At 33.6% G+C, this 20,559-nt stretch overlaps 3 protein-coding genes across 3 annotated transcripts; 2 read left to right on the plus strand and 1 right to left on the minus strand.

Annotated features, from left to right (window-relative positions):
- The first annotated feature begins 3,614 nt into the window (after nucleotides 1–3,614).
- On the plus strand, nucleotides 3,615–8,598 carry LOC105133386 (periodic tryptophan protein 2 homolog). The gene is made up of 7 exons (XM_011037357.1): nucleotides 3,615–4,968; nucleotides 5,836–6,087; nucleotides 6,176–6,268; nucleotides 6,544–6,915; nucleotides 7,272–7,616; nucleotides 7,830–8,057; nucleotides 8,148–8,598. Exons 1-7 carry the CDS (start codon nucleotides 3,748–3,750, stop codon nucleotides 8,313–8,315), a joined length of 2,679 nt encoding a protein of 892 aa, XP_011035659.1. The 5' UTR covers nucleotides 3,615–3,747; the 3' UTR covers nucleotides 8,316–8,598.
- A 1,678-nt stretch (nucleotides 8,599–10,276) lies between these two features.
- On the minus strand, nucleotides 10,277–12,935 carry LOC105133438 (uncharacterized). The gene is made up of 2 exons (XM_011037446.1): nucleotides 12,509–12,935; nucleotides 10,277–11,305 (listed from the first exon to the last, which is right to left on the minus strand). Exons 1-2 carry the CDS (start codon nucleotides 12,933–12,935, stop codon nucleotides 10,854–10,856), a joined length of 879 nt encoding a protein of 292 aa, XP_011035748.1. The 3' UTR covers nucleotides 10,277–10,853.
- Nucleotides 12,936–15,115: 2,180 nt separating this feature from the next.
- Nucleotides 15,116–18,643, plus strand: LOC105133388 (WD repeat-containing protein 43-like). Its single transcript, XM_011037358.1, has 7 exons — nucleotides 15,116–15,466; nucleotides 15,550–15,654; nucleotides 16,539–16,780; nucleotides 16,979–17,061; nucleotides 17,323–17,434; nucleotides 17,822–17,896; nucleotides 17,988–18,643. The coding sequence occupies exons 1-7, from the start codon at nucleotides 15,205–15,207 to the stop codon at nucleotides 18,168–18,170; spliced, it is 1,062 nt and encodes a 353-aa protein (XP_011035660.1). The 5' UTR covers nucleotides 15,116–15,204; the 3' UTR covers nucleotides 18,171–18,643.
- The last annotated feature ends 1,916 nt before the right edge of the window (nucleotides 18,644–20,559 follow it).

A 20,559-nucleotide genomic window follows, 5' to 3' on the forward strand; every position in this document is an offset into this window, starting at 1 on the left:
GTTATATACTAGTTTCATGCATTTAGCTTTTTTTTTCTCTCTCTCTCTCTTAATTTCAACCTTCAAGATTAGATTTATTGGAAGTGGGGCTTCATAATTATTTTTTATTTGCTTTCTATGAATTTATATTAATTTTATTACCTACATCACAAGTTTAACAAGTTAACTTAAATTGAATCGAACTATTTTTTTAGGCTGATTTTTCTAATTGATTTTTTTACTTCATCCTTCAATGTTGGATTAATTGAAAATTAGGATTTATAATTTTTTTATTTTCTTTTTATGAGAATAATATTTCAATCTCATGACCTGGATCGCGAGTTGACAAGTTATTCCAGGGCTGACCCACTTGATTTTTTGGTCATTTTTTCATTGAATATATATTTAATTGGTCTTCGAAATTTTTTGTTTACTTTTTATGAGGTTTTCTTGATCTTATGATTTAGGTTGCAAGTTTGGAAAGTTAACTTAGATTAACTTGATTCATTCTTTTTTTATTATTTTTTAACTGAATTTTTTTTTTCAATTTCAGCATCCAACAACTCAATCTTCTTCTTCTTTTTATTTAGTTTTTTTCTAGTTTTGTAATTTTTGTAATTGTTTTTGTGGAGTTATCTCGGTCTTACGAATTAAGGTTTTTTCCCTCAATTTTAACTTTTAACATTAGATCTGTTGAAAATAGAGTTTCATAATTTTTTTTATTTGCTTTATATGAAGCTATCTCAATCTCATGACTCAAGTCGCAAGTTTAACAGGTTAGCTTGAGTTTACTTAAGTTTTTTTTCTTTTTTAATTAATTTTTTATTTATTTTATATGGAATTATCTCGATTTTATGGTCCAAGTTTTGAGTTTGGAAAGTTAACTCATGTTTAGTCATTTTTTTTTGTTTTTTTTAATTTTTTTTTCAAGTTTGTCCTTCAACATTGGGTTCATTAGAAATTGACATTCATAATTTATTTTTATTTGCTTTATATAAGTTTATCATGATCTTATAACGTGGGTCATATATTTGACATGTTAAACTATGATGATCTAATATATTGCTGTCTCAATATTTAAAAAAAAACATCATCCAATAAATCACCATATCAATATTTTAAAAAAAGTTGTTTTTTAATGTGTATTATATTTTAAGTTCATAATTAATTATTTTTTAATTAGAAAGCACATTAGCAATGCTTGAATTTTTTTAAATTAAAAAAATTGATATGAATCATAGCTACGGGTCAATGATCTAGTTAAATAACTAATATTTGAAAAAAAAAAAAAACATCATCAAGTAAATCACCATATTAATATTTTAAAAAAAGTTGGTTTCTAATATATATTATATTTTAAGTTCATGATTAATTATTTTTTAATTAGAAAACAATTAGCAATGCTTGAACTTTTTTTAAGTTAAAAAAATTGATATGAATCGCATCTACGAGTCAATGATCTAGTTAAATAACAAAATAAATAGTACTAGTTTACTAGTTCGCACTACGCTATGCTAGGATCAAAAAATTTTGAATATGAAAAAAATGTCTAAGTCATAAGAGACTTTTTGTTATTGTTATTAAATTTGCCCAAACAGGTCAACCTTTAAATCTTTTGATTTGACCTCTTGACTAGTTTGAGTTTAAAATTAATTTGTATTAGAGTTATTTTGATATGACCTAATTGACTTGATAAGTCCATAATAATATAAATAATTGGTTAAAAAAACATGGCTTGACTTAAAAAAAATATCAAAGATGATGTATTTTTTATTTTAATATTGAGATGTCAATATATGGAATCGACTAGGGTTTCACGACTAAACTCACCAGATCCACAACCTGGATCATGAATTCCACCAAGTTTAACAACTTTTTTAAGCTATTTTTATTTAATGATATAATAAAAAAATAGATACTTGTAAATTTAAGCACCAATTAAATACCAAGATATTTCTTTGAAACTGTAATAATATCATAGGAAGTAAACTAAAAACAATTATAAAAAAAATTCCAAATCAACTAATATTGAAGGATAGAATTGAAAAAAAAAATAAAAAAGAATTTATCAAAATAAAAAAATTGAAAGATGGACTTAAAAAAAAAGGAATAAAAGAGTTCAATCGTATGGGTTAACCCTATAACCTCTCGATCACATTACTTACCTGTAACCCGAATAATAGGTAAAAAACGTGGTTTGACTTTGAAAAAAAATTCAAGATAACATCTATTTTTTTTTAATATTGAAATGATAATATATTGAATTGATATGTGCTTTGCAAGTTATTTTGTTAACCCACAATCTAGATCATGAATTCCAATGTTTTTAACAACTTTTTTTTAAAAAATAATTTTTCACTTAATAATACAATAACACAAATAAATGCTCACAAAATTGAGCATCAATTAAATATTAAAATATTTATTTGAGATTGTAATAACCTCTTATAAAATATATCAAAATAAATTATAAAAGAAAATTCAAAATCAATAAAATACTAAAGGATGAAATTAAATTTTTTTTAATTAAAATAGGCATTTAAAAATTAAGCACCAACCCAATATTAAGATATTTATTTGAGACATCAATAATATCATAGAAATTAAGCTGATATAAACTTAAAAAAAAAGGAATAAAAGAGTTCAAACGTATGGGTTAACCCTATAACCTCTCGATCACATTACTTACCTGGTATGGGTTTAGAATTAACTCACATAAGAGTTGTCTTGATGCAAGTTAGTTGACTTGATGGGTTCAATAATAACCCGAATAATAGGTAAAAAACGTGGTTTGACTTTGAAAAAAATTTCAAGATAACATCTATTTTTTTTAATATTAAAATGATAATATATTGAATTGATCTGTGCTTTACAAGTTATTTCGTTAAACCTACAATCTAGATCATGAATTCCAATGATTTTAACAACTTTTTTTTAAATGATTTTTCACTTAATAATACAATAACATAAATAAATGCTCATAAAATTGAGCATCAATTAAATATTAAAATATTTATTTGAGATTCTAATAACCTCTTATAAAATATATAAAAAAAATAATAAAAAAATTCGAAATCAATAAAATATTAAAGGATAAAATTAAAAAAATGTAAAAAGAATTTAATTAAAATAGGCATTTAAAAATTAAACACCAACCCAATATTAAGATATTTATTTGAGATATCAATAATATCATAGAAATTAAGTTGATATAAATTATGAATAATAATTCAAAATTAATAAAATATTAAAGATTAAAATTAAAAAATAAATAAAAAAATTTAATTAAAAAATCCTAGAGGATAGATTTGTTTTTTTAAAAATACTCCTTTATTATTAATATGAAGTGCTAGGGAAAAACATCCTTTCCTTTAACAAAGTAGGTAATCATTTGTACTTTTCAATTGTGTTTATTTTAAAGTTTAAGGTTAAGTTTTGTGCAAAAAAGCCTTGTACTTTTATCCATCGTTGACTTTCCCCAATCCATCTTGAAAAACACTTGACCACCAAGAGCTTGCTCAAGTGTTTTGGGGCTCAATGGGCTACTATAGTTTAGATTGGGTCACAATATTATAGGCCTTGAGGCCCGCAGTTTGTATTTTCTTCTCAGGCAAAAGCAAAACAACAAAAACAAACAAATAAATAAATAAAAAAGCTTACGCGCTCTGTTTAGCTTTAGGCTTTACCTAGCCCAGAGTTTAAACCCTAAACCCTAAGAAAGCAAAGGAAACTGAACTGGCTTTCTTCTCCACTTAACAAACACAGAAGATGAATTACAGATTTCATAACCTGCTCGGAGCCCCCTACAGGGGAGGCAACGTTGTGATTACCCAAAACACCCAACTTATATCACCAGTCGGTAACAGAGTCTCCATCACGGACCTCCTCAAATCCCAAACCATAACCCTTCCACTCCAATCCTCCTCCAACATCCGCCGCGTCGCGGCCTCCCCCGATGGCACTTTCCTCCTCACAGTCGACGAGAACCACCGTTGCCACTTTATCAACATCCCCCGCCGCGTCATCCTACACCGCATTAACTTCAAGAATGCAGTCAATGCCCTCAAGTTCAGCCCTGATGGTAAGTTTATTGCTGTTGCGGCTGGAAAATTGGTTCAAATCTGGCGATCTCCGGGGTTCAAGAAGGAATTTTTCGCTTTCGAGTTAGTTAGGACCATAGCAGATTGCGAGGATACAGTTACGGCGATTGATTGGAGCTTAGACTGTAAGTATTTGCTTGTTGGCTCGAAGGATTTGGTGGCACGCCTCTTTTGCGTTGAGAAATTGAAAGATGGGATTTTGAATAAGCCCTTTTTGTTTTTAGGCCATAGAGATAATGTCGTTGGTTGTTTCTTTGGTTATGATAAGAAAAATACTGACCAGGTTAATAAAGTTTATACAATTACGCGTGATTGTTACATTTTTAGCTGGGGTTATAGTGGTAATAATGATGGTAATTCTGATGAAAACGATGAGGGAAATTCAGAGCCTGCGTCTCCAGGGACGCCAAAGAGGGATGGGGAAGGGAATGTGAATGGCGAGAGCTTGGGTAATGTTAAAAAAAGGAAGGATTTTGATGGAAAAGACTTGGGAGAAGAGGGGTATTTGCATAAGAGGAAATGGGAGCTGTTAAGGAAAGATGGGTTTATGCAATCACCGGCGAAGTTAACTGCATGTACTTACCATAGGGGGCTTGATATGGAGGTGGTGGGGTTTTCTAATGGTGTTTTTGGGTTATATCAAATGCCAGATTTTGTTTGCATGCACTTGTTGTCAATTTCCAGGGAGAAGATTACTGCTGCAGTGTTCAATGAGAGTGGGAATTGGTTGGTGTTTGGTTGTGCAAAGCTGGGGCAGTTGCTTGTGTGGGAATGGCGGGCCGAGAGGTATGTGTTGAAGCAACAAGGGCATTACTTTGATGTGAATTGCTTGACTTACTCGCCAGATTCACAATTGCTGGCTACTGGGGCGGATGATAATAAAGTAAAGGTACAAAATGAGCATACAGAGATGTTTTATGTTTTCTGGAAGCTGTAGTTACTTAGCATGCTGTTCTTAGATCGAATTTGTTATGGAAATGTCTGCATGGTGAAATAGGCTAGGTTATTTAAGGATATTTAGGTGCTCTTACTGTGTATATATGGATTGTCTGAAAGAAAAGTGTTGCTATGTGCATGTGTGGACGTGATTGGTAGCAAAAATTTTATGCTTATTTGTTTGATATGCAATTGCTAATCTATATTCTGGAGAGTATACTGGAAAAATGTTATTGATGCATTTGCAAAAATGTTATGATTTTTGTTTATTGTCTATATGTTATATTCATAGGTTGTGAATTTGTTTGTGTGCATGTAAACGTCTTTGTTAAATGCAATCAGTTGGACACTGTATTTGTTCTATGTCTTCTGTTCATGGTCCTTTAAAATTTCAATTTGTTTATATGGCTTTGTTCCTATAGCCCATCTGCTGTTGCAGTGTTGGCCTTTTCTAAGGTAACAAATTTTATTTAAAATGATGAGGCAGCACGTGACGAATGTATGATTGTAACGTTTGGTAAGTGTGTGATCATACTGACCATGTTTGTCTTAAACAGTTCCTATGATAGTATATTAGTACTATATTTCATGTATCTTGTGAACTTAGCTATGTTCTGAATTTTACTAATGTGAGAATCATCAGAATCTTAATTAGGAGATCTTGTGCATTCTTATTTCATAGTCCTTTCACAATTTGATGATCTATTTTTCATTTCTGATTGTGTAGCTTTTGATAATGTGCTATATGTTTGTCTTTATGTTGACTCCTTTATTTTTGTACCTATATGATATATGAATGTGTTGTATTTGCTTGTCACAGGTGTGGACTGTTTCATCGGGTTTTTGCTTTGTAACATTCTCGGAGCACACTAATGCCGTGACTTCTCTTCATTTTATGGCTAACAATCACTGTCTTTTAAGTGCATCTCTTGATGGAACAGTACGTGCATGGGATTTGTACCGTTATAGAAATTTTAGGACATTTACCACCCCTTCTTCAAGGCAGTTTGTCTCTTTGGCAGCAGACCAAAGTGGGGAAGTAATTTGTGCTGGAACTCTAGATTCATTTGAGGTACTAATTTCTTTTGATGCTGCATTGAGACCAATCTGCTTTTTTTTTTTTTTTACCTGACAGGGGGCTTAATTTTTGTTTTCAATAGATATTTGTTTGGTCAATGAAGACAGGCCGTTTATTGGATATCCTTAGTGGTCATGGAGGTCCTGTTCATGGGCTGATATTTTCTCCCACAAATGTGAGTTGTATTTGATAGCTGTATCTGCACTTTCTGGTTATCCATCCCTTATTTTGTGTTAATTCCTCTTGGTTTCTGTGTTTTGTCCGAAGTGGTTTATTTACATGAATTTCTTTTGATGTTTGATCCCCCTTCTACATTTGGCATATAACAAATCTTGGATTCCTGTAAATTAACTAATAGCAAACACATGAACAAATTTGTAAGGTTTATAGTCAGCTTTCATTACCTATTGATTCATGAGTAGCTCTGAAGTAAACCTATTTTGCCTGTAGGCAGTCTTAACTTCATCATCATGGGACAAAACTGTTCGCTTGTGGGATGTTTTTGAAGGGAAGGGAGCTGTTGAAACATTCCCTCACACACACGATGTTCTTACTGTGGTTTATCGTCCAGATGGAAGGCAATTGGCTTGCAGCACATTAGATGGGCAAATTCATTTCTGGGACCCAATTGATGGCTTGTTAATGTACACCATCGAGGGCCGCAGGGATATTGCTGGAGGGCGTCTCATGACTGATCGTAGATCAGCAGCAAACTCAACTGCAGGAAAGTGTTTCACAACCTTGTGCTATTCTGCTGATGGGAGTTATATATTAGCTGGTGGAAGTAGCAAGTACATCTGTATGTATGATGTCGCTGATCAGGTCTGCTTCATTCTTATGTATAACCTCATGCTTATTATTTCACATTTTAATTTGGTAAATGTTTCAAATAGTTTAATTATCTAGTTTTATTATTTCATGAATTTCATCACAATATGTTTCTATCAATCACTGGAAATCTCAAACGTTTTTGTTTTTGCCATGCATAAACTAGTTGAATGTAGACATTAGATTGATAACTATATGGACGTTGGATATACCTTTGAAGGAATGGTATAACTTAATTACCTAGTGGCTTGTTCTTCCATTTTACATTTGTTTGGATGGGTTCCTTGGTCTGCCAGTGTAGATCTCTCTTAATGGTTGAAGTAGTGGATTGATTTATGTATGAACTGCAGGTTCTGCTGCGTCGCTTCCAAATAACTCACAATCTCTCACTAGATGGGGTGCTGGATTTCTTGAACTCCAAGAAAATGACAGATGCAGGTCCACTTGATTTAATTGATGATGATGACTCTGATACTGAAGAAGGTGTTGATAAACAAACTCGAGGAAAGTTGGGGTATGATTTACCAGGATCCATGCCCAATCGTGGAAGGCCTATTATTAGAACAAAATGCCTGAGGATTGCACCCACTGGGCGAAGCTTTGCGGCGGCAACAACAGAGGGGGTTCTTGTTTATTCAATTGATGAATCCTTTATCTTTGATCCCACTGATCTAGATATAGATGTTACACCAGAGGTATCTTGTGTTCTTTTTGTAAAATGCTGTGAAACAAGTAAATCTTTAGTTTTCTTCTCTCTTGTAAGTACTTACCATGGAGAATTCAAAGCATGTTATATAAGGCTATCAGATGATTGGTATCTGCTTAGTTGGAAATAACAAATTTTCTTCGTTGATTTATAGTAGTATTTTCATCTGCTGATTTTATTTGATGACTACAATGGTGTGCAGGCAGTTGAAGATGCATTAGATGAAGATCAACCAAACAGAGCTTTAATTCTCAGCCTTCGTCTGAATGAGGATTCACTAATAAAAAAGTGCATTTTTTCTGTCAGTCCATTGGATATACCAGCTGTTGCCTCCTCAGTCCCATACAGATATCTGCAGAGATTAATTGAAGCATTTTCTGATCTTTTGGAAAGCTGTCCGCACCTGGAATTTGTACTCCGTTGGTGTCAGGTGCTTGCTGCCAACTTATGAAATTCTATGACATCAGAGGTCGTCCTGTATTCAGATCTAATTCTTTGTTTGTGATTATTATTTTGACAGGAGCTTTGCAAAGCCCATGGAAATTCAATTCAACAAAATTCCAGAAATCTTCTTCCCGCTTTAAAATCCTTGCAGAAAGCAATTACTAGAATACATCAGGATTTGGCAGATACATGTTCGTCTAATGAATACATGCTCCGGTATTTATGCTCAAGCACCAACAAATGATGAACCACTATTAGTGTTCGGGATTTCCTCACTATTATCTGACAAGGTAATATAACTTATTAAGGGAGCGGAGCAGGCACGCCCATAGCTAACGCCAACATGCCATGTTGGGATACTTTGATGCAAGGTTCATGTGATTGTAAGCACTTGTTTGTTGGATTTGATCTGTTGTTTGTTGGGAAATGTAACATGACTATGATTCATATACATGTCAAATTGTCATGAACTGTTTTTAATGCAATTTTGTTTCGGGAAAGATGAATGCAGGTCCATGACAATGATTGATGAGGGTTGCTGTATGATATGCTGTTGTTAGACAATCAAGTTAACGGTTCTTGTTGTGTTGCTTCGTGTTATTTCTCCATTGAAGAAAGGCAACTCAACAAAAAGCAAATCACAGGTGGCCAACTAATAACCTATTTCCAGGCTAGTATCTTAGTTTCTGTAACCATTCTTAATGAGTAGTGTCAAATTCATTGACAAATGCATCCGAAGCACGTGCACGTGCACATGCACATCCAGCTAATAACAAAATGACTAATAAATCACCAAAAATTCGCAGGTAAACATGGTACGTTTAGACATAGGCTGCTTTTGGACCTGAAAACAGTATCGCACTTCTACGTTAAGATACGCACACGTTTAGAAATAAGCTGCTTTTGGACATTTAGACGTGCACATGTTTAGATATTGCCAAGCAATGTTAACTGAGGAAAGTTGAAAGAAAGTATTGCGCTCCTATGTTAAGCCATGCATGTGCACTATGACATGGAAGAGATATAGATGGAAGAATCTTCGGTGGCCAAAGAGAGCTAACACTTGAGTTGCTATCATTCCAAAGATCATCACATTGTGAATCACTAATTCCGTGCTTTCTTGACCTGACTAAATCTCAGCTAGGAAATGACCAATCGTTCACGTAATCCCTTTATTTCTTTCAGCGCTGCAATCATGATCTTCTTGTTCTAATTCTTGAGAGAAGTGACCATAACGCTGGTAGAGAAACAATCTTGTTTCGTAACATAGGCTTTGTGAAAGGATCCAACTCAGGAAAACCAATAAAATGCAGAGAAACAATCCTTTGGATTTGCAACAAAACCAATTTCGGCCATTTTAATGTTCTCATGCCCCATGGCCCTTACCCATTCCCAATGTGTCTTTTTTCTAGGCCACCAATGCTCTCCTGGTTCCCACCAAAGAGAAAGGAACTATCTTTAGATCATTCATGCATTTTCTACATGTACGGGCTAATTTAGCTGTCAAGAAAACATTGAATTCAGATTAAAAAACAAGACTTTTGATCACATAATAATTGGTTATGTTCGTAATTTCTAAATTGATTAAATAGCGTCGCAGTACTTATGATAGTTGCACACTATCTATATGATGTTAGAAATTACGAAGGAAAGATTAATGGCTCTATTGCTACTGGAGAATTAGCTTATTAAGGGTACTGTAAGAGCAACATCTTGGCGTTTAAACGTGTATTATGATGTCGAGGAAGGAGATTTGGCTTGTAGAGGAGGAAGAAAAGGAGTCCTATCTTCTTTCTTTAACTTGGAGGTATGATTTTTGGGATGGGAAGCTCAAAGACTAAATGCTTGTTAGTTGTTTTGATGTTGCATGAAGGATTGTAACTCTTCGATGAGGATGATAACAACATGGTGCAAGAAAATACTTAAATAAATGTCTCAACAACAACAAATGAATGAGCATATAAGTTATGAAATATAATTATAATTATCATCATGTAATAATTTTATTATATCCTAGTTTATATCCTCTGCTATTGTTGTGCTTAAATTCATTGCACAAAACAATGATAAATTATAAATAAACAAATAGGCAATACCCTTGAGATAAGAAAAAAAATATGTATCTAAGTCAAAACACGAAGAATATTAAAAACAGAGAGGATAAATTGAAACAAGGATACATAGTTTTGAGTGTTGCTAGCGGCTGTCAAAGTGATGGTCGCTGGCATTCCTTTTTTCATATCTACATTCAAATGCTGAATGCTTCACAACAGAGAGGATAAATTGAAACAACTACAGAATTTGTTCTATTTTCAAAACAAAAGACATCTGAAAGACAATGAAATAAATCGACACCCGGTACTTATTCTTCACTGCATGCTGGCTGTCTCGACAGTTGTGGCTTCATGAGGCTACGTTAAAAGTTATCATTCATTCAGCCTACAGTACTGCTCTCTCTCCAACGGACTATGATATCTTGTCTGGAGTTCAGGGCATCCTCTCTGAAGGTCTGCGCCTAAGCCATATTCTTTCCATGCGATTTTTCCTAAAATGGTTGTTCCCACGAACATTATGATTTCTGCTAAAACTATCATTCTGTCTATGGCTGTTTCGACCATGCCGCATCCTCTCTGGAATATTACTCCTAGAACTGTTGTTCCGCCTAAACTTGTAGGTTCGTCTATTGTCATGACTAGTCCCCATTTCATAGCCTGCTGGCAACATGTTCCTGTTGTTCCGTATGAAATTGCTGGTCTGCCTACTGGTATTGCTAGCTTCCATATCATATATAGTCTAACGATAACATGCTCCTTGACAATTGATTCGTGAACTGAATGTTCATGATTACAACAGGATAGTCAAACGGGTTTGAAGAATTCACAACCTGGTAAGGATCTCCTGAATATCTGTCTTCGTTCTCCTCATCTTCATCTATGCTATATGGGCTGATCATAGCAGGCAAGTCATCAAAATCTCTAAGAAGCTCTTCTTGTTCCTCTCTTGTTAAGGCGAGCATAGCAGCCATGTCCTCAACATCTCTTTCATACTCAAAGTTGGTCCAGTCATGTTGCCGTTGGGGGTCCACCTTAGATGGCTGAATAAAAGGACGGTCAGACCTCGTGTGCTTTCTAAGTTCTGAATAATTCCCAATAAAATCACAAGTCTCCAGAGAACAACTCCGTAGCTTGGAATTCATGAATTCTCGTGCAGGCTTCACTACAGCCGATCCATAAATTTTTTGATACGAACATTGTGATCACATGGTCATAAAACTCAAAATTAAGATTGAGATCTGATTCTAGAAAGTCGAAATAGGTCTGATAGGAGTGTGACATAATAAAAACCTATCCCAAAACACCAATACTATTGGATTGAGTAGAATGACGTCACGAAACCAGTTAATTTTTGATAAATTAGATTCAGTTTGTTCAAGAACTGAAAAATGCAAGAATCACTCTCACACGTTAAAACTGAAAAAAAATTCAGAAGAATGCACCAAACGATACGATCCAGACAAGGTCAAATTTGGATTTTGATATAAAATGTGCAACTATCCAGTTTTACGTCAACAATCATAATTCTCAATCCGACGGTTGGATCAAGGTGAAATGTTATGTGGAGTCTCCTGACATCTTGTCTTTCCTTTGATTAAAATTTCAGATCAATTAGAGTTCGAGAAGACATCTCAATATGGGTTAACAGAGGTTGTATTATTTTTGTTATTTACTTTCTTTTGACTTGTGAACTTCCTATTTGGCTAGGATTCTTTTTCTAAAAGGATGTGACAACTTATTTTAGAAATATACTAATTTTACAAGGATGTTTAATGGGCTGCAACATAGTTTTCAAGTGTGGTAAGGATTTATAATTATTTCAGAATTCTTTTCTTACGAGGATTTCTTATTCATCCCAGCCACAAATGGAAAAAAGACCTTAGAATACATTCTACCTTCATATCAGATTTCCTAGCTTATTTGGAACTTCTTAATGGTGACAAATCTGATTCTAGCATATTTAGGATGATAATTTTTGGATTTTTATTATTTTTATTATTTTCTTCTTAGTCTTTGGATTATTATTACCTTTTTGGGTCAATTGTAAGTGGACTACATATATATCCACTCAAAGGAGGTCCATTAGGGTTTCTTTTAAGTCTAGAGTCACTATAAATAGAGACATAACCAAACATGTAAGGAAGACAATTCAAATTAATAAAACTTCTTATTTGCCGCTCTTTGTGTGTGTGTGTTGGTGAAATAATCTCTCTTCCATGGTTTTCTAAAGAACTGAAAAACGACTTATCGAAGAACAACTGTCTTCGTGGCATCATTCTTATACTTCTCGTTCGTGAATCAATGTTTGTTGGGTGGAGGTTTTCGTTTCCAATAGTGCTAGTGTCTAGGTACAAGTTATTTTTGAGTCACACTCCTATCAAACCTGATTTACTTGGCTTTCTAGGAATTGATGTCTTTGGGATTGTATGACCATGTGATCGTGAGGTTCGCATCATTTCTCCTCGACAAAGAGGGCAACAAAGCTTAGGATGCAGCTCACTCTCATAATGCCCACTTTGCCCGAGCAGTTGCAATTCTTCCCTTGTTCTATTGGAGACAGAAGGAATTTCTTGCAACATTTCTGTGGATGGAGATGACACAGAAAACTTGCAGAATTGGTCGAGGCAATTTGAGTGGCGATAGCTAGTATTGCACATGTATGGCCAGCAACCTTTACCAAAAGAACATCGTAAGAGAACAGCCTTGTGGGGATGTTCCATGCAAATGGGGCACCTAATTTCTTCCCATTCTTTGGCATCCTTAGTCGCTTTCAGTGAGCTCCTGGGATTGCATATGGATTGTATGACCATGTGATCGTGAGGTTCGCATCATTTCTCCTCGACAAAGAGGGCAACAAAGCTTAGGATGCAGCTCACTCTCATAATGCCCACTTTGCCCGAGCAGTTGCAATTCTTCCCTTGTTCTATTGGAGACAGAAGGAATTTCTTGCAACATTTCTGTGGATGGAGATGACACAGAAAACTTGCAGAATTGGTCGAGGCAATTTGAGTGGCGATAGCTAGTATTGCACATGTATGGCCAGCAACCTTTACCAAAAGAACATCGTAAGAGAACAGCCTTGTGGGGATGTTCCATGCAAATGGGGCACCTAATTTCTCTTCAGCTTTATCACGTGATGGTCCACTGAGATGGGGCACCTAACATTCTTTCATTTTAGGACATTCTCATCTGATCCCAGTGAGCATTGGGGTTTACATTTCTCAGTGTTGTTTGAACGGCAAGGGTAAGGAGATGATTTGGACTGATCAGAAAACAATCGTTTGACTCTTCTATCCTTTGTCATTTTCAGAAACTTAGAATTCACCTTTTTCTTAGAAAGAATATGATCCCTTGATAATCATATGAAAATCATGAATTCAGTAACTTAGTTTAAAGCATGCTGTAAAGCAGTAAAAACTAGAAAGTTAACATGAAGGAAATAGTCATCAAATCCCAAAACCATTTGTTTATCCACAGAATCCAAAAGCAAGAAATGACTTGAAAAGCATAAAGCAAGTCCTTATATGCTTGTGTTAATGACTCCAGACAATTGATGGTATTTCTTAAATTTGTAGATTTTAAGGGCTTGATCATCACTACTAATGTCTTATAAAGTGCAGCATGAAATAATTATATATTCCCAAAATTTGTCCACCATAAGAACACAAAACATTGTAAAATAATAGTTTTTTTCCTCGGGAAAATCTTAAAATCAAGCTTACATCTCCTTTCCTTTGCAAATTAATGAAATACACCATTCATTATTTGCACTATAAGTGAAACATACTGACATTTTTGCAACCAACACTCGATGAATAGAATCTCAATCATACATACAAAAGCTAAGCAATTGATCGATTTAATTTCTTTATACAAAAACCTACAACGCATGTAGAAGCAGTAAAGATCCAAGTCGGTTCAACTGAAACAAGCGAAGAACAAGACGATTTGACTTAAAAATAATCATAAGACTTTCAAATTACTAGCAACAACTAACTATATCGATAACCATCTAGATAATCATTTAGTAAGTGACCAAAGTTAAGAACTTGATATTAAAAAATTTGCCTCTATATAGTTGTTAATATAGTACTATATCGATAACCATCTAGATAATCATCTAGTAAGTGACCAAAGCTAAGAACTTGATATTAAAAGATTTGCCTCTATATAGATTTATATTTAAATTTTATAGTTGTTAATATAGTAATTATTAAAAATTTATATAATTATTAATTTTAAGATATATAAATTAGTTGAAACATACATAAATTATTTAAAAATTTATATTAATAAAAAATATAAACTACAGTTAAAAAAAATTGTAATTCCGTGAGGATTTCACGAAGACATGACATCAAAAGCAACACAAAATCAAAATACGTAACCTGCCATCAGATTTTTATCAGGCAAACATTAAAAGACACAGTTCTATTAAGGAAGAAAGTCATGTCACCTGAAGATTCGGGAGAGACAAAGACAAGATGTTACGTTTCCTTGAATTTATAACACAGCAACAAGCCGCCAGATCACAAGATGTTTCGATCAATGGTCGGTGCAAGTGCAAAAGAACCCTCGGCCGAAGGAAAAGCGTAGTCGGTATGGCCCAGCCCAAATATTTGTGCATTTCAATCCCCGGCTTCAGGCCCAATTCTTGACCCAATAAGTAATGAAGATAATTGTTAAGACATCCTCGTTTTTGTGTCAATTCAGCAAGCAAGCCACTTTAAAACATATTTCATCAGACTTACTTTATATTCGTCCTATTTTATAAATTCAACCCAATAAGTAATAAAATGCCAGGAATTAAACCTATTGGTAGAGGCTATAATATTCTTGATATAACGATTCATTCCAATTAGATTAAATTGAAGAAATTTGACGTATAAAGAGTATATTTAATAAAATCAATTTTATAGGGGCTCATTTGTCAAACAGATACAAAAAGAAGATCCAAGTGTGATTTTCCGAAGTATTGTAAAACCCTCAAATGGAGACATGGTTAGAACTTAAAACCCTAGCCGGAGAGACTTTCGGTCCTTTTCTGTTGCCTCTCAGTTCATTTAAACCGGGTGGAAGATGCAGGTTTTGGTGAAAATGGTAACGGGAAAGACCCTGACATTGGAGATGGAGTCTTCAGACACCATCGACTATGTAAAGGCAAAAATCAAAGACGAGGAAGGCATTCCACCCGAACAACAACGCCTAGTCTTCGCAGGAAAACAGCTGGAAGATGGCCAAGCCCTTGCCGACTTCAGTATCCGCAAGAAGAAGAAGAATAAACCCCTCGAGCTTGCTCTGCTCCAGGTTGATGACGCTGATGCTCCACCAAAACAGCTAGGTAACATCATTTGATAGGAAATGCTTAAGATCGTTCATTCTTGGTGTCTGGTATTATTACAATAAGAGGAACCTGTGTTGCAGATGTCCAAAATCTAGAATCGGAAACACCAGTTGCCTCTACGAAAGCTAGAAAAACAAAGAAGAAGAAACGCGCTGCGTCTGACACAGGAGACACAATTGATACTGGTATGGATTGCCATACTGATGTTTTTTTAATTATAGTTACTGCTCCTTGTTTGTTTTGTCCCAATTCATTTGCGTAACTCACACAATACATGGCTCATTGTGTTTAGCACTAGAAAGATAAATGTTTTGACTCGTTAAGATGGTGGGTTTTTCCCTTGTTTATGTAATTGGATTTAGTTGAAGTATTCATTAACTTGATTAAAGCAGATAATATACAGCTCGAGCTAACGGTTTGCTCCTTAGTCCTGCTATGATACAGCTTATGTCCGCCATTTTACTGAAATATCATTTTTCTTTAATTTTGGTTCTGATTGGAGAAAGAGGATTTCCAGTGATAGAAAATATTAGGAATAGTTACTTTTCCTTGAGGGCAATTAGCTTTGACAGAAAACAAGTTTCATAAACTAAATAGAAATTAAATAATCAACAGTAAACATTTGGAGAAAGAGGATTATAGTGGGATGAGGTCCTCAAGTTTCTTATTGATTCCCATATTGAAATTAGCCTTGTAACTGATATCACTCTGCCATCACTGTACTGGTTGCTATCAAGCATGTACTTTTAGCAAAAAACCAGGTACCAAACCTGCTCCTAATATATATAGGCATGCACGCATGCATGCAGTCTTGCATGTGTGATGATACCGATTATTGTCAAATTCTTACATTTGGCTCCTCCTAGTGTCTTATCATTTTAGTTTGAACTACCAGGAGTGGTGGTGTGACCCAAATTTCTGGCTACTGATTGTGTAATTCTCCATTTTTTGTTTGGTGAAGTGGTGTTGGATTTTCTGAGATGTCACGTGTTATGGCAGTACTCTTCTTTTGTGAGTGTTGCTATATTGAATGTTTATATACGCTCACACATTCACCCCTCTGATATAGATCATGGTGAAGCCACTGATGGTGTCCTTGTTGAGCATGATGTGAATGAGCCGACCATGGGTGAAAAACTTGTTAGTATAACTTTACAAGATGATGATAAAACCAGCAGCCATGAGATGCAAGAATCACCTCCTAGCGCAAAGCCACCAAGTGCTGATTCAGTTAACATTCTCCTTAAGCAAGCATTGCGTGCTGATGATCGTGCGCTTCTTTTAGATTGCTTATACACCCAAGATGAGAAGGTTGTTTTCTTTTATTTAGATTTGTTAATGCTGAACTTTCCTTAAAGGAGGTTTTACTTTAGTGCTAAATTAATTGCTATTATGCTTCCCACGAACTTGTGCACAGCACATTCCTTTTCACATTTGTTTTCAGTTAGTACTTTTTTATCAAGAAACAAAATATATCGGTACATAACTCAGAATATTTTCTGTTTGCAGGTCATTGCAAATTCAATCTCGCTGCTTAATCCATCTGATGTTCTCAAGCTTTTACACAGTCTTCAATCCATAATTCACTCAAGGTGGGCAGTTACTTGTCTTATCAAGATTTGTCTGGTGAATCTGACAGATCATGTTGCGTTATCTGTCTATGATTTTTTTTTCAAATTTGTACCTTACAGCAATAATATATATATATTTTTTTCTGAATAACCATAGTTTGTGGATTTTCATTTAACACTTTTTAATTTCTGGATTATTTAAAGGCAGAAGCAAAAGTACTATTTGAATTCGACCCAAACATATCTTTCAACGAGGTCTTACGAAATGTGTTCTTGTTGCAGGGGTTCAATCTTGGCATGTGCTCTTCCTTGGCTAAGAAGTTTACTTCTTCAACATTCAACTGGAATAATGTCCCAGGAATCTTCTTTACTTGCTTTAAATTCCTTATATCAGGTGAAAAATGAGAACCTCACCCTGGAAAGACTCTGAAGAGTGATGTATAGCAATGAAAAAGTCTTTTTCATCTGAAAATTCATGTCCATTCATGCTTTATGAACTTTTTAATTGTCATTTTGGCCCTTCCCTGGATATCAAGTTTGTCTTTTGGAATATAGTTGAGACAATCAGATAATATTGGTTTTCCTTAAAAATTTAATTGCTGAGATTAGACTAGTCTTTGCTGAAGTTGTTTTGAGTTTCATCTACTGAGGTTATAATTGTTATATTGTGGTTTCGATGTGGTAATACTTGCGTTATTACATATTCTAGTGAATTTAAATTGGATAATTGCTATATGATTCTTCTTAAAGTTTTAATTTGAAGTATGTCATTGTTTATCAGCTCATCGAATCCCGAGTGGCAACCTTCCAGTCAGCACTTCAATTGTCAAGTTGCTTAGACATCTTCTATGCAGGGGTATTGTTTTTGTGATATCATGCAGTTAGTGAATCTGCAGCTTGTAATTATTGATAATGTGATTTGTTTCTTTCTTTCTGCTTTAAAACAGGTCGTTGATGATGCATTGGATGAAAATCAAATAATAACTCCTGTAATTTATGAGGACAATGATGAAAGTGACGAGGAGGAAGAGGAATCTGAGGATGCCATGGAAACCAATGAAGGTAGCAGGGAGGAGGAAGCACTTGATGGACTTAGTGATATTGAAGGTAGTGATGGCATGAATGAGTGATAGTGTCATTCAAGCACAATTTTGGTTGCCGCTTTGATAAGGATTAAGGGCTATCAATTTCAGTGAAGACGATCTCTTCATTCAGTCCAGGGGATCCTTTGACAGATTTGGAGGTAGCTACTGTAAGTTCACTTCCTGGGGAGCACAAGGATATTTGGGAAATCTCTTAGATGGCTAGAAGCACATATCGGTTTTTCTGTTGATGTGTGCGATAGAAACAGTAGTACACCATGGCTTCGACTCTTATCAATATTGTTTTCCTTTTGAAGAGCAACCTTTCCTTCTTGCTGCTCGCTGACATCTTGAGAAAACCACACCAAAATGTTGCATTTCCTCCTTTTCAAGTAATTTTAGAGAAACAGAGACTGCAACATCGTTTCATGTACTCGTGAGATATGATTTCTTTTTGCAAATTAAGAAAATAGCAGTCCCAAGTAGAGAGATCAGAGACTGAGTGGAATTAGATTTGATAATTTCTTGGCATCACTGATATTTTCGTTGCCCAGGATGATTCGTCTCTTTGGGTAGAGCGCATGTCCACCAGCGGTCTAATTTCTCAAGAGCTGTCCATTGCAAGCGCAGTGTTGACGTTGATTGGCAAAGAATAATAATTAACACCTGGGTTCTCCTTGCATGAAATTTGCAGGGGCGGATATAGGTCTTTTGTTTTATCGATCCCTGGGCATTAAAAATCAATGAAATTCCTACAAATAGCAGTTAGTTTGCTCAAATCTTCTGGGCCACGAAATTTCCCTAAAATCGGAACTCTCCACCTCGATGGAGATGAGAATTCTGGCTTGAGAAATTTGGAAGTGTGATTGTGTTAGTAGTAGATCCTGTGTTTGTTGCGTGGGTATAATAGTAATTAATATTTTTTTTCTTTCACTAAAAAATCCAATGAACTGGCTTTGAAGGGTAAAAATATCTTTTCACGGGTCCATTAAATTACTTGTTGCTCATAGAAGCAATAACAAAAAAAAAAAAAACCCCTTTTAGACTAGGGGTTTTTTCAACCATTCTTTTTCCCATGCACTATGTAATTATTCTTTTTCCTATGCACTATGTAATTATTCTGTCATCGGAAGCAAAAAAAATTAAGCTTGATTTTAGGAGCATAATAGTTATTTTATATTGTATTTTATGTAATAATTACGTGATTATTTAAGAGGGTGATTTGATAATTTAATTAAAAAAATAAAAAAAATGAATTAAGAAAGTAAAAAATAGACTTTGTTGGTGTTTTTTGATTCATAGAATTATCTTTCTAGATGATGTGTGTTCCTAAATTACTTTTGGTTTGATTAAGATTGACTTTCTTTTTTTATGTTTTTTTCTTGGTTTTTATACTTAGCCTTGCAATATTTCATATCAATTCTTTAATTTTTTTTTTTAGGATTTAGTACTTATTCTTTTAATTATTATTTTATGTTTATTTTAATTAATTTATAGAATTGGATTTTTTTTATTTTATTCTTCATCATCCTTTTATTTCATATTTGATCCTCGTTTTTTTAAGTTATATTTATTTTATTTAAGATAGTCTTTAATATTTTTTTATAATTTCATCCTCCTTCATAATATTTACATATAAATTTTTATTTAAGATAGTCTTTAATATTTTTTATAATTTCATCCTCCTTCGTAATATTTACATATAAAATTTTTCTTATATTTTTATTGTTGTTTTTTTTCTGCTTTGACAAGTTTTTTAAATTAATAATTTTTATTTATTTCATCTCGAGTATATGATTTAAAAGGTTGCAAACTGAAGAGCATAACTCATATTTAGAAGATTAGCTTGAGTTTATATATATAGTCATCATTTAACATTTAATTTGATTTGATATTAGACACTATAATTTATTTATTTATTTTTAATATAGGATCTTCACTTATTTTAAAAATTACTAGGGTTATCCTGGTTCTTTTTATTTGTTGTTCTTTATTAGATTTATCTTTTTTTAAAGAATATTTTTTGAGTTAAATTAAATTAATTTTTCAATATTTTTTTTAGATATTGTCTAGTATTTATGTCACCATTTGTATTTTTAAATTTTTTTTATGGATTAGACAAAAATATTTGGCCTGCAGCGTATCCCAAGGCAAATATTCATTTGTTTTTATTTTAAATTTATATATATTTTTTTATTTTATTTTTTAATATTTAATTTATTTAAAGATTGGGTTCCATAATTTTTTTGGCTGCTTTTTATACAATTTTTTTTAACTAATTTTAAAAATAATTAGTTATATGAGATCTTTTTATTTTTCATTAACTTTAACTTTTTTTAATTATATTATTAAATTAATTGACTTAATAAATCTGGTCAGTAAACAACAAGTCTCAAATTTTCCTATATTCTTTAAAAATACTAGTCATTTCATTGGT

This window comes from Populus euphratica, unplaced genomic scaffold (genome assembly GCF_000495115.2).
Source record: "Populus euphratica unplaced genomic scaffold, PopEup_1.0 scaffold33.1, whole genome shotgun sequence".
In the NCBI taxonomy this organism is placed as follows: Eukaryota; Viridiplantae; Streptophyta; class Magnoliopsida; order Malpighiales; family Salicaceae; genus Populus; species Populus euphratica.

Coding starts and splice junctions, on each gene's coding strand:
- LOC105133386 (XM_011037357.1), top strand. CDS start 3,748: ATGAATTACAGATTTCATAACCTGCTCGGAGCCCCCTACAGGGGAGGC. Junction 7,617..7,829: donor ATATAGATGTTACACCAGAG/GTATCTTGTGTT, acceptor AATGGTGTGCAG/GCAGTTGAAGATGCATTAGA. Junction 8,058..8,147: donor TTGTACTCCGTTGGTGTCAG/GTGCTTGCTGCC, acceptor TTATTTTGACAG/GAGCTTTGCAAAGCCCATGG.
- LOC105133438 (XM_011037446.1), bottom strand. CDS start 12,935: ATGGTCATACAATCCATATGCAATCCCAGGAGCTCACTGAAAGCGACT. Junction 11,306..12,508: donor TAGAAAGCCAAGTAAATCAG/GTTTGATAGGAG, acceptor CGTATCAAAAAA/TTTATGGATCGGCTGTAGTG.
- LOC105133388 (XM_011037358.1), top strand. CDS start 15,205: ATGCAGGTTTTGGTGAAAATGGTAACGGGAAAGACCCTGACATTGGAG. Junction 15,655..16,538: donor AGGAGACACAATTGATACTG/GTATGGATTGCC, acceptor CCTCTGATATAG/ATCATGGTGAAGCCACTGAT. Junction 17,062..17,322: donor CAATCCATAATTCACTCAAG/GTGGGCAGTTAC, acceptor TTCTTGTTGCAG/GGGTTCAATCTTGGCATGTG.